The 15,915-nt window shown below is 39.5% G+C and overlaps 1 protein-coding gene across 4 annotated transcripts in view; it reads left to right on the top strand.

Annotated features, from left to right (window-relative positions):
• Positions 1-10,203, top strand: part of LOC111872065 — a 38,384-nt gene extending 28,181 nt beyond the window's left edge. Inside the window, exons 13-20 of one of the 4 annotated variants that reach the window (XM_023865590.2) lie at positions 2,325-2,429; positions 3,459-3,612; positions 4,089-4,207; positions 5,711-5,835; positions 6,614-6,734; positions 7,087-7,248; positions 7,818-7,991; positions 9,243-9,810. In XM_023865590.2, coding sequence (XP_023721358.1) covers positions 2,325-2,429; positions 3,459-3,612; positions 4,089-4,207; positions 5,711-5,835; positions 6,614-6,734; positions 7,087-7,248; positions 7,818-7,976 — 945 coding nt within the window. In that variant the 3' untranslated portion in view covers positions 7,977-7,991; positions 9,243-9,810. Of the gene's footprint in view, positions 1-2,324; positions 2,430-3,458; positions 3,613-4,088; positions 4,208-5,710; positions 5,836-6,613; positions 6,735-7,086; positions 7,249-7,817; positions 7,992-8,357; positions 8,912-9,242; positions 9,811-9,879 lie in introns of those variants that run through there. The other 3 variants (XM_023865591.2, XM_023865587.2, XM_023865589.2) reach the window with 3 other exon arrangements.
• Positions 10,204-15,915: the final 5,712 nt, after the last annotated feature.

Here is a 15,915-nt window from a genome sequence, read left to right on the forward strand (position 1 = left end):
GACACAGGCAGCAGTGGCAGCCGAAGACGAAGATAAGAATAGACAGGGATAGGCTCCTGCCACACAGGCAGAGTATGGTAGCCTCGACAGCAACGCCCCTTTAAGATATAATGATGAAGTGTATTAATAAAGTATTAAGTCGCTACCTGTAAGCTACGGGAGGAGTGGTCAAGGAGCAAGGACTACCTGCCAGGGAGTAGTCCCCACGATTGAAAGGAAAGAAAATAGATGGTGGCAGCTTTTACCGAAAAGGAAACCCCGAACAGGAGAGTCCTAGCTAAGGGTGAGCTAGGATTGCGATAACTCCTTACAGAGCAAGTGACGGTGGAGGCAAGGAAGGATACCTCCACGGCCCCCTACTGGAGGCGTTACAGTGGTGGCAGAGGCGGGCTGACTCCACGCCCCCCCTGCACCACGGCATTACATTAGTGTTTCATCATTTACTGGTAGCACTGAGCACTTCTCTTTCCACTGACATTAAGCGGGCAGTGTATAAGATGCTGACTCCACTGCAGTCATGTCAAAATTAAAGAGTTACCTATAATGAGTATTCCTAACATTGAAGAAATAGAAGTTGGCTTATTTTTTTTTTTAATATTGAATAAGCGAATAGCAAATAGACAAGCAAATGGATACTCTCAGAAACTTCATTTAAAAGACTAAAGATTCTCTGCAGTTAGGGCAAACAGAATATCAGGATAGTGAGTGAGTGAGTTTATGCAGGAGAACCATTGCATTATTAGTTATGTATTTAACATTGTTCATGAACATTTACACTATGTAAAAATGATTGCTGGATAGGTTCTTCACTAACTCCTTGTTGCATGGTCTTCCTTGGAAACTTCATAGTCATTCAGTAGATAAAGACACTCTATCATTTTGTGGAACCATGCTATGAATGTATCATGTTGATACAAGTCTGCCATTGTACCTTATCCTAAGCCAGTTGAATCCATTCCACATGTTCACACTGTACTTCTCGAAGATCCATTCTGATTTCATCTTGTCCACACTTAGGTCTACCCAAATGACATATTCCCTCCATGTATTCTCATCAAAATTCTATAGGTCACATCCTCATTTTGTGTTACATATTATATAACATCTTGAGTTGATACAAGACTGCCTCTGTGGTCTAGTGGTCAGAGGTTCTGGGTTCGATTCCTCGCTCTACCAGATTTTCTGAGAAGTAGTGGGTCTGGAAAGGGGTCCAATAAGCCTCGTGAGGATAATTCAGGAGCTATTTCAAGGAAATAATGGCTCTGGTCTAGAAAACTGAGATTAACATCCATGGGGATCTGAGGCGCTGACCACGCAGCACCCTCTATCTGCTAAAGTTGACACTAACTTCACCGGCAAGGGGTGGTTGCTCTGTCGGTATAGTTTGCTCACGGACTACAGGCCACGGAATTTGTTTTTTTTTTGTTGAGTTGATACAGCATTATTAAATATCCTGTGGTTCCATTGTTTATGAGGAGCTTCATAAATTGTACTCTTCTCCAAGTATAATTAGAATGATCAAGTCAAAGAAGATGAGGTGGGAGGGCATGTAGCATGAATTGGGGAGAAGAGGAATGCATATAGGATATTGGTGGGAAAGCCAGAAGGAAAGACACCACTGGGAAGATGAAGGTGTAGGTGGGTGGACAGTATTAAAATGGATCTTAGAGAGATGGGATGTTATAGATAGGATTGATCTGGCTCAGGATAGGGAATCAATGGGGGGCTCTTGTAAACATGGTAATGAACCTTCGGGTTCCAGAAAATGCTGAGAAATTCTTGATTTGCTGCAGAATTGGCGGCTCCTCAAGAGGGGCTCAGCTCTGTGTGTAAGTAAGTATGGTTCCATTGTTGTATCTCCATTCTTAAACAAGATTGATAAGTTGAGACATATTTGTAAGGAGAAAGAACTTTCCAGTCATATGTGACATTGGTTCCTTACAAAGTTGTTTTTCTCAAAGCATTGAATAATTCATTGCAGTTCATCTGACCCTAGAGACTGATTTACCTGCAGTAGGGCCGCACCATAGGTCAAGCAGTTAATCACTGACTTCCCACCGCGGCAGCCCAGGTTCGATCTCGGGTCTGGTCAAGTGGGATTTTTGGTGGATAAAGTGACACTGGGGCAGGTTTTCTCCAAGAACTTCGGTTTCCCCTGCCAATCTTCATTCCACCAATTGCTCCACAGTCACCCTCACCTATGATCTGGGGCTGGTACAATAGGCCAGAAGTGGCCGCAGTACAAGGGACTTAGTCCCACCTCACTAGCAATAAAAAAAAATACCTGCAGCAGTGTTTGCATATACTAATTTTGTATTACACAGGATTTCCGCAACTTGAGCTACACTCTTCCTTCAGTTCGAGGACTGGTGATTCATATGGAGGATAGGCAGACATCTATACTTCTTCCCAAGAACAGATATGATCAGGTGAGGAAAGTCAAGTCATTGAATGTATAGCACATTTACCGAATAGCATTTGGCATCAGGAATGTGGTTTTAAGTATTGCATGGGAAGTTTCAACATGGGTAGGGTGTGTTAGTATGAGATAAGCATTTTCTTAGGTAAATTGTGAAGATACTCTTCATATGAGCAGACATTTCTGTTACCTATTAAATGGCTGAAAGATAAAGTTAAATAGTGCTTTATGTAAGACACTCTGTGCTGTGTGTCTTATACATAACACTGTTTTATTTTTTCATGTTTTAGTGTTGAAGCATATTGATAGCTTTACTTTCATAAGTATAATTGCAGTTTTTGTTCTTCAGTTTCCTTTTAGCAAATAATGACTTTCAAGACTAAAAGGTGGTGGTGTCATTTGACAGGCCAGCAGCCTTACCCTATTTCCTCCACAAGTCTTTAAGATTGAGTAGAATTATGATGTAAAATTAATGGAGGGAAATAGAGTGTGGGGATACAAATTGGATTGTACAGGTACAGGACAGGGTCCAATGAATGTGGTTGTGGAACCTTTATGTCCCATGAAAGTAGGGAATTTTTTCTCTAGTTAAATAATTATAAACTGCTAGAGGAAGACCTGTGCTATGGAGTTACTGCTTTTAAGCTTGCATATGACAGATGTGTTGTTTGCTTATAATTCTTTTACCAAGTTTTATGATTTTTAGTACGCTCGGTTTTGATTCTCAGTCTAGAGGCAAGCTGTTCTGACATTATTCTTGATTTCCTCTTGTCTCTGCACGCAGATATTGGACTAGGTTCTTGAAACAGTCACAGGTATTTCCTTCTGTGACCTTTTGAAGTCATTATTTGCCGTTCAATTATTCTCGTTCAATACTGTATAACCTGTGACGCTGGAGAAGGTATCATTAAATAAACTAAGACATGTTGCTCCTGCATTCAGCAAGGGCAACTTGTACTCTGCTGAGACAATAATGACTTCAGAAATTACTATTCTGGCCTGATCAGTATTTAGCATGCCCCTTTCTGTTTGTTGCCAGGTTACAAGAGCACTGAATAACTCAAATGATCATGTCCTGGCATTAGCATCGAATTTCAGTTTCTCAGCAGACTCTCATCTTGTGTGCATTCAGTCCAACAGGGATGAGAGCTATCACACTCAGGCAATTAATATCCACAACAAACCTCGCAAAGGTAGGTCAGGAGTTAGTATAAATAATGGAATGTTTATAGTATTGTCTACCCCAATCTTAATATTTTCCTGGAGAGAGACAGTGTATCTTTGTTAGTTTCATATATTGAATGCTCTTTAATTTCAAAACCCATGTATAATTAACACACAAAATTATCATAAGAATAAGTTTTACTTGTGTATTCTGGACATATTTGCATGATTGATAGCATTTGACAGTACAATAAACTGCTAGGGGTAACAGATTTCATAATGTTAATGATTGCAAGGGCCCACACAGCAAGACCTCACTACATGTTCCTTATTGTGCAGTTATTGATTTCCACTTAGAGTTTTTAACTTTCAGAAGTTGGGCACACTGCACGCCAACTTCAGGCATTTTCTTTTTATTTCCTGTTTAGTTGTTATGTGTGGAGACTATTATAATATAAGTTGTAAAATTGTAGTAACAATATTTAATGCCTTTTACTCAATTCAGTGACTGGGGCAAGCTTTGTGGTGTTCAATGGAGCATTGAAGACTTCATCAAACCTAACAGCCAAATCAAGTATAGTGGAGGATGGCCTCATGGTTCAGATCACACCAGATACAATGCAGGTATACAATGCCACTTGATGTATGTACTCGTATATTTGGTGTGCAATAAAGTTCGCAAACCTCGTTGCTCACAGTGGTTGCCTTCAAAGTACTCCCCTTGGGAAACTATACACTGATGTCAGGGCCTATTCCACCCTTCAAAACAATATTGAAACTGGTTTTGTGGAATGGCCTTCAGAGCTGCCGTCATATTACTCCTGATGTCATCAAAATGCCTTCCTTTCAATATTTCCTTTATCTTCAGGAACAGAGAAAAAGTCACTGGGGTCTAGATCTGGTGAACAGGGAGGGTGTTCCAGCACAGTTATTTGTTTACTAGCTAAAAATTGCCTATTTTTTTTACTGCTAGTGGGGTGGGACTAAGTCCCTTGTACTGCGGCCACTTCTGGCCTATTGTACCAGCCCAAGATGATAGGTGAGGGTGATTGTGGAGCAGTTGGTGGAATGAAGATTGGCAAGGGAAACTGAAGTACCCGGAGAAAACCTGCCCCAATGCCACTTTGTCCACTGCAAATCCCACTTGGCTAGGCCCGGGATCGAACCTGGGCCGCCGCCGTGGGAAGCCAGCGTCTGACTGCTTCAACTATGGCACAGCCTGCCAAAAACTCCCTTACATACAGTGTCATGTGACCAGGTGCATTGTTGTGATGCAAGGCAACAAAACACACTTGGACATTAATAGATGCCACTCAGAAAGAGACTGCCATAAATCAGCAATAACAGCAATGAAATTCCGACATGCCAATGTCATCAAACCATACTGAGGTTTCTATCCACTGCTGCCACAGCAAGCACATGGTGGCAAGTTCGTGAACTTTATTGTCACACATCGTATGCTGCAGTGATAGTAGCGCCCCCAACCAGTATCTCAGCTCCCTGAAATGGGGGCCCCCCTTCACACTGCTTCCTCTGCTAGATTTTTCTGGTGGCTGGATTATCCACTTCTATAAAGAAACCCCTTTCAGTGGCCTCCACAGCAGAGCCTATGAGAGATTTGGCTGTTTCTATAGCAGCATAGGGCCAGGTATGCCTCCTGATACAGGAATCCCTCTCCAGAGCTTCGAGAGACCACACAATTGGACCCTCTGATGCAGGGGGTCAATTATTCTTTTTCCAGAATAGTGACAGCCCATTTCTCTTGTGTGCACTGTCATGGCTGAACCTGCACCAAAGCTACAGCCAAGACCTCAGGTCCTTCAGAAGAGACTTCATGATCTTTGCTATGTTCTCTTCCAGCCAGTCCATTTCTTCTTGTTGATGGTCAGGTTACTTGCCCTCAGCAATGGAGAGCCCCAGTGAGATTCTGACTGCTGCTGGGGAAGTTTATCAGCCTCAAGCAGGTCATTTTGCTGTTGCTGAAGAGTGTCATGAGGAAGTGGGTGGAGTGACTAGGTCCCCCTGTAGACCGAGATATTGTTCCTACCATAGAATGTTTTGAAGCTGCCATTGTAAGAGTAACAGCATGAAATAAGTATAGAATGACTGGTAATTTTTTGGGTACAGGCACTCAGAGGGGCACTGAGAAATATGCAGGACTTTTCTATTGGCTGTGGGCCTGCTGGTGCAAGTGAACCAGATGAGCTTGTCAACTTGAAATGGGTACAGGATGACAAGAACTTCAATATTGGGTAAGAGAAAAGAAATATATACAGACACTACATTGATTTGAATATTCATAATATTGATCAGTAAGTATATCATTACGAATGTGAAACGTCTCAAAAGTTGGCAGGATGTTGTTACTAGATGTGTTCAGTTTCCACAATTCTGAAGGATCCATTGGCTCTCTTTATATCAGTATGTTGTCATGCATTCTGATGACACATGAACATGTGCTTGGTTTTCTCTGCATATATTTGCAGGTAAACTTCTTAATTCTTATGTATTGTCCAGTTGTACTCCTGTTTCCTCTTTGGTATTTCATGAGTGCAGAGTATTTAATAGTATTTGATGTAAAAAATATCCATGTAACAGGCCATGGAGGCCCATAGAGTTGTGAGACATTCGGGGTCCCACATTTTCTCTAGACAGTGAGCTCAGAGCTGGTGGTGTGGTTGTCAGCCTTATGTGCCAGCTGCCCTTTGCCTCCCCCTCCCAGAAAACTCCTGGTACTCATTTCTGTTAGACGCTGAGTCAACCCGAGGACCATAGTGCAGTGGAACCTGCGACCTTCCAGCTTGTGCCTCAACCAACTATGCTACTGCATACCCCCAGTATATGATGTGTTACTCCAAAATCCACAGATGATATTGGATAGTTTTGTCTGTTTATTGTTTATGTGACGTATGTGCTAACTGCAATGCTCTGTCCATGTAATTCTCACAATTATAAACATAGATTTATTCTAAATCACTGAGCTGACAGATCATTAAAGGCAATTTTATAAGAGACTTACTGACATTACAGCGTGAAGAGTAGTATTGACGGCCGAGCACTGGATGGAGTTCCTTCAATCAGGGTTCATAATGGCACAGATTATATGGGATCATGCAGATTCATCCGTTGGACTGAAGTCTTCATACTCCAAGTATGTTGTAGCATAATATCTCTTAAGAAACATTCTGTCATGCTGCAAACATTAATTGCAGTAAAATGAAATTGAAAGAAATGTGTTACCCATGGATTTATAATGTTGCAGTATAATTGTAGTTCTGTCCACCAGTTTCATTTTATACATATGCCTGTTAACTCTTTGGCTCTTCACCAAAACTATTTTGTTCGTCTTCTGTATGTCTGCCAAAATTGTAAAAATGGAACATGTACCTTTTTAAAATATCTGAACCAAAGTGCAAAAAGACAGTGCATGGAATATCTCAGTGGAATTAAATGTTAGTGCATGCATGTGGAGGATAATTGCTGTACTGTGCTATTTCTTTCAGTCAGATGAAGGCTCAGGAAGAGGTGGAGATCCCTTAGACATAAGCCGTCTATCAGAGTCACTTGCGAGAGCTACATGTCTGGCGTTGATCAAGTTGCTGGATCTCCTTGCTCAAGCTGGTCTTACAAAACTTGGTGTGCGAGCCACGGTTCATCCAGAAAATGTGAGTTGTTTAAACTGGAGGTTGTAACATTCATGGTGGCAAGGCAGTTTCCAACTTCTGTAGCTCTTGTTTCAGCCATCGGAAGTGCAGTAATCAGAATGCATTATGCTGTTCATAACGATTGGTCTCATCCACAGTATTCTGTGCCAGAACCTCATCAAGAAATAATTCAAATATATCTATAGTCCATTCGCGGAGACGAGACAGCGTAAACAAAGCAAGTCCCGCGTCGCCACAGCTGACAGCAAGGAGTGGACAAAGCGCGCAGTTACTTCAGTGTACTCACTGCATTCGAACGCACGTTAACCTGCATTCAGACTGAAGAGTGAACTTTGGACGCCCCTGCAACGGGACACACATCACGTGATCGCTGCATGATTTCATTCATAGAGCGAAGGAGATACCGCGTGCCTTTGTTTACGAGGACTCTCTCGTCTCCGCGAGTGGACTATACATCATCAGTCACCCTTGCATACTATTTTAATGTTGACATGTCCTTTTGTCTTATTTATAATTTGAATACAGTATGATCTAGTGATACTAGATACTGATGTTTGTTTGTTTGTTAGGTTGGCTATGAAGCTGGCAGCAAAGGGGAGAAGCTTCCTCCTATCTATATGGACAGTCTAGACAATGAGTTAGTGCCTGTACTTCATAAGGCAGCATCAATGTCCCAAGACAACTCAGGGGCAGTCTTAGAATTGATTTTCCACATTATGTTGCAGTGACAAAAACATATCATGGTAAGTCATAAAATATGGCCCGTTACACTTTTTATGATAATATATAAAAATACACATCATTGTAAAGAAAATGCAACAACAACCATGAATGTTTAATATACATATTTATATTATGCATAGAAATATGTGTAAGTTAACCAAATGAAACCTTATTTTACATTGTAAAAATGTAACTGGTGTGTATATATTTGCTAGCAGCATTGATGTGTGGTAGTTCAGGTTGAACAGAAATTTCTGTACCATGCCTTGTAGTATGCTTTTATAAACATTTATTTGTAACACAGTAGAAATAGAAAGCAATAAGTTTTACACATCTACAAGATTTCTACTCCATGTTCAACTGGTAAGAAATCATTTTTCATATAGATGGCACCAGATAACAGAAAGTGGACCTGTAAATGAAAACGATTATTCTTGGCCCCCGACACCTGCCGCTAGCTGCCGGAAGTATGAGGATTATTGTGAGCCATCAGAAGTATGTTAAAATTTAGCATTGGATGATGTAATTGTTCTATGAAAAGGAGAAGCGATATCCAGACATTATATACCAAAGAAACATGTGATTTGGTATAAGGATATACAGGGAAGTTCTTACCTTTGTTGACTGGTTCACAGTGACCGATGCATGGCCGACTGCAAGGCAGAAAGGAATTTGCCTCCTATGAGAAGTAAATTGAGTTTGATTCCATAAGTAGTCTCAGCATGATGACATGATACTGAAATCCATATCACAGTCAGAATGTCAGCAGAGTTCTATATATTATTGTCTACAGTTTACTCGTAAAAAATTCCTATTAACTTGTAAACCACTCACGAAAACTAGTAGGTCTGATTAGTTACATTTATTGGCATTGATGAGGTCATGGAATTTATTTGCATTTAGATATAGATACAAGGGTAAGTCAATAAGTAAGTTACAAATGGATATAGAGCTTAAACAAATAAGAGTACTGATTTGAAAAATGTTTTTATTTCTCAACATAATCTCCCTGTACTCATACATTGAGGCACTTGTCCCATCGTTTCTCAAGCCCCTGAAAACTGGCAGCATAAAATTCTTTGGGCTGCTCTCAGAACCAGGCGGTGACTTCCCCATCTACAGCTTCATCATCGGGAAAATGTTCAGCCGAAAGATGATGTTTAAGAGGGCTGAGAAATGAAAGTTGCTTGGAGCAAGGTCAGGGCTATATGGAGGATGCTCGAGGACTTCCCACTTGAAATTTCACAGCGTCTCATTTGTCTTGTTGGCAGTATGGGGACATGCATTGTCGTGCAAGAGCAACACACCTTTGGTGAGGAGTCCTGGTTGCTGCCGTTGAATGACCTTATGAAGTTTTCTGAGGATGTTACAGTAGGAGTCGACATTTACGGTTTGTCCTTGAGGCTGGACTGCGGTAAGCAGTATGCCTTCGTGATCCCAGTCACTGCCTGGTTCCAACAGCAGCCCAAAGAATTTGATGCTGCTGGTTTTCAGTGGCTTGTGAAACGGTGGGACAAATGCCTCACTGTACAGGGAGATTATGTTGAGAAATAAAAGTATTTTTCAAATCAGTACTCTTATTTGTTTAAGTTCTATATCCATTTCTAACTTACTTATTGACTTACCTATGTACATCTTTCATGATGTCAACAAAATTTAAAAGCGTTTTTTGGTTGTAATCACTTCCTTGTCTTGATATCGTACCTGAATATGTTGCTCCATAATACATTTTCAGTTACATTAACTTGCATTACTTAAGATATTGAGTGCTGGTCACGGTAGCTGAGCGGTGTAAGGCATGTACTGTCTTTGTTGCTTGGAAGCTGGGTTGAGTTCAAATCCCACACAAGGCATGGATGTTTGGTGTCTGTATGCATTTATTTTGTGTTTGTGTTGCCCTGTGTTTAGGTAGCGGCCTTGTGATGAACTGATCACCTGTCCATGGAGTTCTGCCATCAGTAAAAATGATCAGTGAAACTGAGAAATCAGCCTTATGCTCCAAAGTTGGTGCGAAAGGGGGAAAAATGTTGAGTTGTAGCAGGCAGCTAGTGGCAGGTGATCATCCAGATACCTTACGGTGCTGGATAGCAATACAGATCATAGTTAATTGCTCAAAATATATATTGACTTACATATTCTAATGTACTTTACATATTGTGATTTGCAGTACTGGTACTGATGCAGTCTCTTCCTGAGTCAGTGTCTCTTCCTGAGTCAGTACTTGTAGAAACTTATGATTAAGGAACATAACATGCAGTAACATATAGTGGAACATTACTGTGATCATTTGTAAACTGTTCTGTTTTTGAAAAGTGAAGAAATTGTGTGTAAAGTGCATGCTTTCATGCTGACTTTGTGTGATTTATATCTAGAATATAACTTCCTGCAGTGAAGTATATAAATTCTGTTCCAGCAAGCCATCAAAAGTGTGAATTGAAATTCCTTTTATGCCCTGAAAGAATCATCAAATCTCACAATAATAAGCCATAACCAAGAGCTGCATAATTTTAACAGAAAATGTAATTTACATGTTAATTGCATAATTGTTCATGTGTTGCTGATTTTAATGCAAAAACATATGTATGTGTATATATCTTTATACTACTATTGGTCTGCACGTGGTGCAGAAGAAAGGGAGTGCAGATACAGTTTGTCTCGTCATGATAATTATGGCATGATTTGAGGGTATAACTCAAATGTCAGTGCTTGAAGTTGGCTGTAAATACCGCAGCGTTCCTTTCAAAGCCCATGATGATAATAGAGTGCTGTATTAATGTGAATAATTCTTCTGTTCATGTACAGCATCGCAGATTGCTTCCAGTAAAGGCCTCCCATATCCACATGATATATGTCAGTATATCTTCAGTACCAATAAGGTAGTGAGAATATTCTTGTTGTGCTCATTTTAAAAAATATGTCTGTAATACAGTCTTCTGAAGCAATCATGTTAGTAAAAACGGTAAAGTTGTCCCTGTGCTTAACTAATTAAGCACTACACCATGAAGACACATGGGGGAGTGGATGTATACAGCCATGTTTTCTTGAGAGGTCAGCTTCATGCCCCCAGCTGCTTTACCCCTGGGGAAAGAGCCCATTGGATAGGAGGATGGGTGGGCCCCAGAGACATGGAGAAGTGAAAATTCTTACCCCCACTGAGACTTGAACTCCGACCCCTTGGTCGTTCAGCCTGTAGCCAGTCACCATACTGACTGCACTGTCCCAACTCCAGTCATGTTAGTATGGAGTATATGTTCAGCATGACTCATCCCATTAACCACTATGTTGGAGATGGAGACAGTTAATTTCATGTTGACACAGCTGATCACCCAAGAAGATGTCATGCATGCAGTTGCTGTTATTGCTTCAGATCGTGGGTTTTTGCTATTGTTCTAGAAGACCAATCTGTCAATGAACCCAAAACTTTAAAAGTTTTACAAAGTCACAGGTGTGTTTTAATAATTGCATTATTAAACCTTATAGTTACTTGGTTTAAATCTATTTCATAACTTGACACCATGGTGATGGCCTTTAATCATGGACAGCAGAGCCTAGTGGCAAGAAGGGTAACCCCCCCCCCCTGTAGAAACTTAAAAACAAACTCTGTGGTTTTAGTCCACAAGCGAACTATACCACCTCTGTGGTCTAGTAGTCAAGAGTTCCTGGCTACAGATCAAGATGGCCAGGTTCGATTCCCAGTGCTAGCAGATTTTCTGAGAAGTAGTGGGTCTGGAGTGGGGTCCAGTCAGCCTCATGAGGATAATTGACGAGCTATTTCAATGAAATAGCAGCTCTGGTCTAGAAATCCGAAATTAACGGTTGTGGGGATTTGTTGCACTGACTGCGCAACACCCTCTATCTGCAAAAGTTGTCACTAACTTCACCGACAAGCAGCGGTCGCTCGGTCATTATATAAACTTACAAAATTAGGCACAAAAGTAAAATGTTCATAACAGACTACATGCAATGTGACAATTTTTTGTTCCAGTATCAGAATTCCTTTACCTGTCTGTATCATTTATTGGGAATTAAATTATATGAAGCTGAAGGAACTCATATAGACTGCAAGTACAAGTGAGCTTACAGACACGACAGTTTCCAGCATCAGGTAATCTGACAGTTATTGATTAAACTGGAATGTGAACCTTCCTACTCAGTAGTTATGAAAGTCTGTAAATGTCTTCACATATAGTTGAAAGATGTTTCTCCAAATTCAGAAGACTTAAAGCATATTTGAGATCAGCAGTGCCGCTGAAAGACTGAGCTATATGTTAATATTACATGTACATAAAATGTTGAAAAGACTGAATTAGACAAATTGGCAGGGGCCTTTTCTAGCATAAATACTGTAACAATATCTTCCTGGGCCTTTCTGAAATACAGTTATGATTCTCTTTTGAAAAATATTCATGACCAAGTGTTTCGTATACACTTCTTTTGAATAAATGTATGTTTCAAAGATGCATGCTTCATCCTTTACACATTCTATTCTCCTTCTAAATTATAACTAATTCTAACTGATGAAATAAACGTAATTTGTAGGGGAATTTTAAAATCCAATCCAGCTTGTTTGAAAAAAATAAATAGGCCCTAATTTTGTTTCTTTTTTACCAACATTACTGTACAAAGAAGCCAAAGATCTGTTCTCTAAAGTGCATCTCATGTTCTTGTAATAAACAGAAATTTTCATTGCGTATCATAACTGATTCTTTGTAAACCACCCCTAATTGCCTGTTAAATAAGTGTAATACAGTATTAAAATTGACAGTATTTCCTTTTCAATGGAATTCAGAATGCCTTTAAGAATATAAAATTAAAATTTTAGTCATGTAACCATATTCACTTCCTCCCCAAAAATCAGTCTGCTGCTTCTGCCATGAATGTATAAGACTTTGTTAAGTGGGTTCTGAATATGATATTGACTGAGGACAGGTATACCTATTATATAGAACATGATATGTCTTAAACAAGAAAATATCCTTGTAGACTTGGTGGTTATTGTGTGTTAAGAGTAAAGTGTCCTCTATCATAAATAATTTTTCCACTACACAACCAGAATGAATTCTTGTGTACAAAGCAGGGCTGAACTTACAGTCTGTAAGGAGACACCCATATCTAGCATGAACATTACATTTGGAAGCAATGTTTGGGAAAACCTGGGAAGTTCATATGCTTTCAATTAAATACTGAGCCCTGTTAACAAGGATTATTGTAGTTTATTAAAATCGTAAATAGCAAAACTGTATGGTGTGGCTTATTATAATTCAGTTGAAAGTTATCCATTGGTTCTTGTACAGGTATTTTAAATAATTATACTGAAGGAAATGGTGATCATCATATTTATTATATGTTTAGTGCAAACAGTTCTGTCTATAGTGTTTGGCTTGTACTGTATCAGTTGAAGTATAGAGTCCGTTACACTTTTCCAAATAAATGAATTTATTACAGGAACACACCTTTTCTAAGGGTAGCTTCACTGAGCTCATTAACATATTAGTTAAACCTTCAGCCTATTTTTAAGGTCTTTCATTCTGGTCCGTCACACTAACCAATTAACAATCAAGTTCCTTCCGTCAAATGTGACACTTTTTTAAGTTTTCCACCTCGTCAGCACCTGCCTTACATGCTTCGGCTCACCACGGAGCCATCATCAGAGGCATTTATAGTAGAAAAAGAAATCACCAACACACAAAACTTCACTTTGTCCAAGATAGCCACGTTCCAGTTAATTAAAATAATTACAAATGGTTAAAATTACAAGCATCACAACACACAGACAAGCAACATCAACTACCGACAGACAACACACGCCAACAACATCCCGAAGCAAAAAGATTGGGCCAAACGGGAAAGAATTCTAGGGATTTTAAGAATTCTTACTTCAAATAACGAAACATAATTTTACAGAATTAACGACGAATCAAATAAGGAAGCTACTGTGGTGTGTGAAAAACTTTTAGTGAATCGACATTCTGGGTAATTTTAACCATTTGTAATTATTTTAATTAACTGGAACGTGGCTATCTTGGACAAAGTGAAGTTTTGTGTGTTGGTGATTTCTTTTTCTACTATAAATGCCTCTGATGATGGCTCCGTGGTGAGCCGAAACATGTAAGGCAGGTGCTGACGAGGTGGAAAACTTAAAAAAGTGTCACATTTGACGGAAGGAACTTGATTGTTAATCTTCAGCCTATATTTGAGGCAGTGGTAAAAAAAAAATGTTACTGTGCTACTGAAATGAATATATGATGTACAAGGTGTGACAATTTAATTCCTGGAATGGCACTGTGAAAGCAAAATTTGCTTACCTGTGCACTAGCAGCTGCTGTCGCCTTTGAAATACTCTCCTTGTGAAGCTCTGCACTTTGTGATACAATGGTGCCACTGTCTTTAAGGAGTCTTGAAAACCGTTTTCTGGAATACCTCGCAGTAATGTCAGGAATGTTTGCAAATCTTTGTCCCTTCAGGACATTTTTTAATTTTGGAAAGAGCAAAAATCACAGGCTAAGTCAGGTGAATAAGACAGATGGTCCATTTTTGTAATGGATTTCTTAGCCAGGAACTCATAAACTCTTAATGTATCATGTGCAGGGGCATTGCCACAGTGGAGAATCCACTTGTCAGCCAGAGTTTGGGTCTTCTCTTCCAAACAGATTCCCGTAACCTTGTCAGCACTTCCAAATAACACTGATGATTCACTGTTTGTTTGTACTCTGCCCACATTTGCATCTGTCCTTTACGTTTTTGGCTGCCCACTTCTTGGGTCATCTTGCACATCTTGCCCTGCCTTGAACTGTCTATGCCATTCAGAAGCATTCGAGTACTTCATAGCATATCACCATAAGCCACTGTTAATAGGGCTAATGTTTCACTAGCACTTTTACCAATCTTCACGCAAAACTTCATGTTTATCCCCTGCTCCAGATTCTTGCTAACTCATTTTTCCACTAACAGTACACCATGGACGCATACCACTACCTCTGCTGCTTGGAAACGAATGACTCATTTCGTCTGTGGATCATGTAAATGCAGCTTGCCTGAGTCAACACCCCAGTGACACGCTGTGCCTTTCCAAGAATTAAATTGTCTGACCTCATACTGTAATTTACTGAGTTAAAGCTGTATGTACATATATATTCTGTGAACTTAGGATGTCAGGCAGTTAGGTAAACTCTGCAGCAGCATACAATTGATAGATGACTATTTAATAGGAAGTATTCCTTCTTTCTAGAAATATTAATGCATATTGAATTACAGAGTGCTATAGTGCACAGAATGGCAGTCTAAATCGCTTATCTCTCCTCCTGTTGTCACTAGTCTCCAAGAAAATTAGATTTATGTCAGAAATATCATCGGTTGATCATTATGCTTAATTTTAGATAGAAATATATTTGTATTCTTGCTTCATGATCAGAACAAAGCATCTGTTTTATCCATAAAAATGAATGTTTTAATTAAATTATCATAAATAAGAGATAAACTGTCATTACAAATTCACTACAGTATGCGAGGCCACGATGGGCGTCATTTCTTCATGGTCTTCATGGAAACTGGGTAGAAAGGAGGTACTGTATTCTGGTTAGGAAAATAATTTACATGGAGATATATTGCTTTGCTGACAGAGGGACACATTTTCATTTCCTTTACCATATGAATTCAAAAAGTGAGACACATAAATTGTGTAATTAAAATTTTCAGTAGTATATGTTGCTTGCTTCTTGCATGAATAAGGATCATGAATTTGGTTTCACAAACATTAATAACTGATGTTAGAATTATGTGTTTTGCTTTATTCATTGATGTTTCTTTTAGATTGAATAAAAACATGAAAGCAAAAAAAAATAGGCCACCATATTAATTTGGACAAGAGATTAGCGATCATTCATATGTCAGTTACAATGTACGACTTTCATACCATAGTAATGTTTATTTTGATGCAGGTTGTTG

The sequence above is a fragment of the Cryptotermes secundus genome, unplaced genomic scaffold (assembly GCF_002891405.2).
Source record: "Cryptotermes secundus unplaced genomic scaffold, Csec_1.0 scaffold162, whole genome shotgun sequence".
In the NCBI taxonomy this organism is placed as follows: Eukaryota; Metazoa; Arthropoda; class Insecta; order Blattodea; family Kalotermitidae; genus Cryptotermes; species Cryptotermes secundus.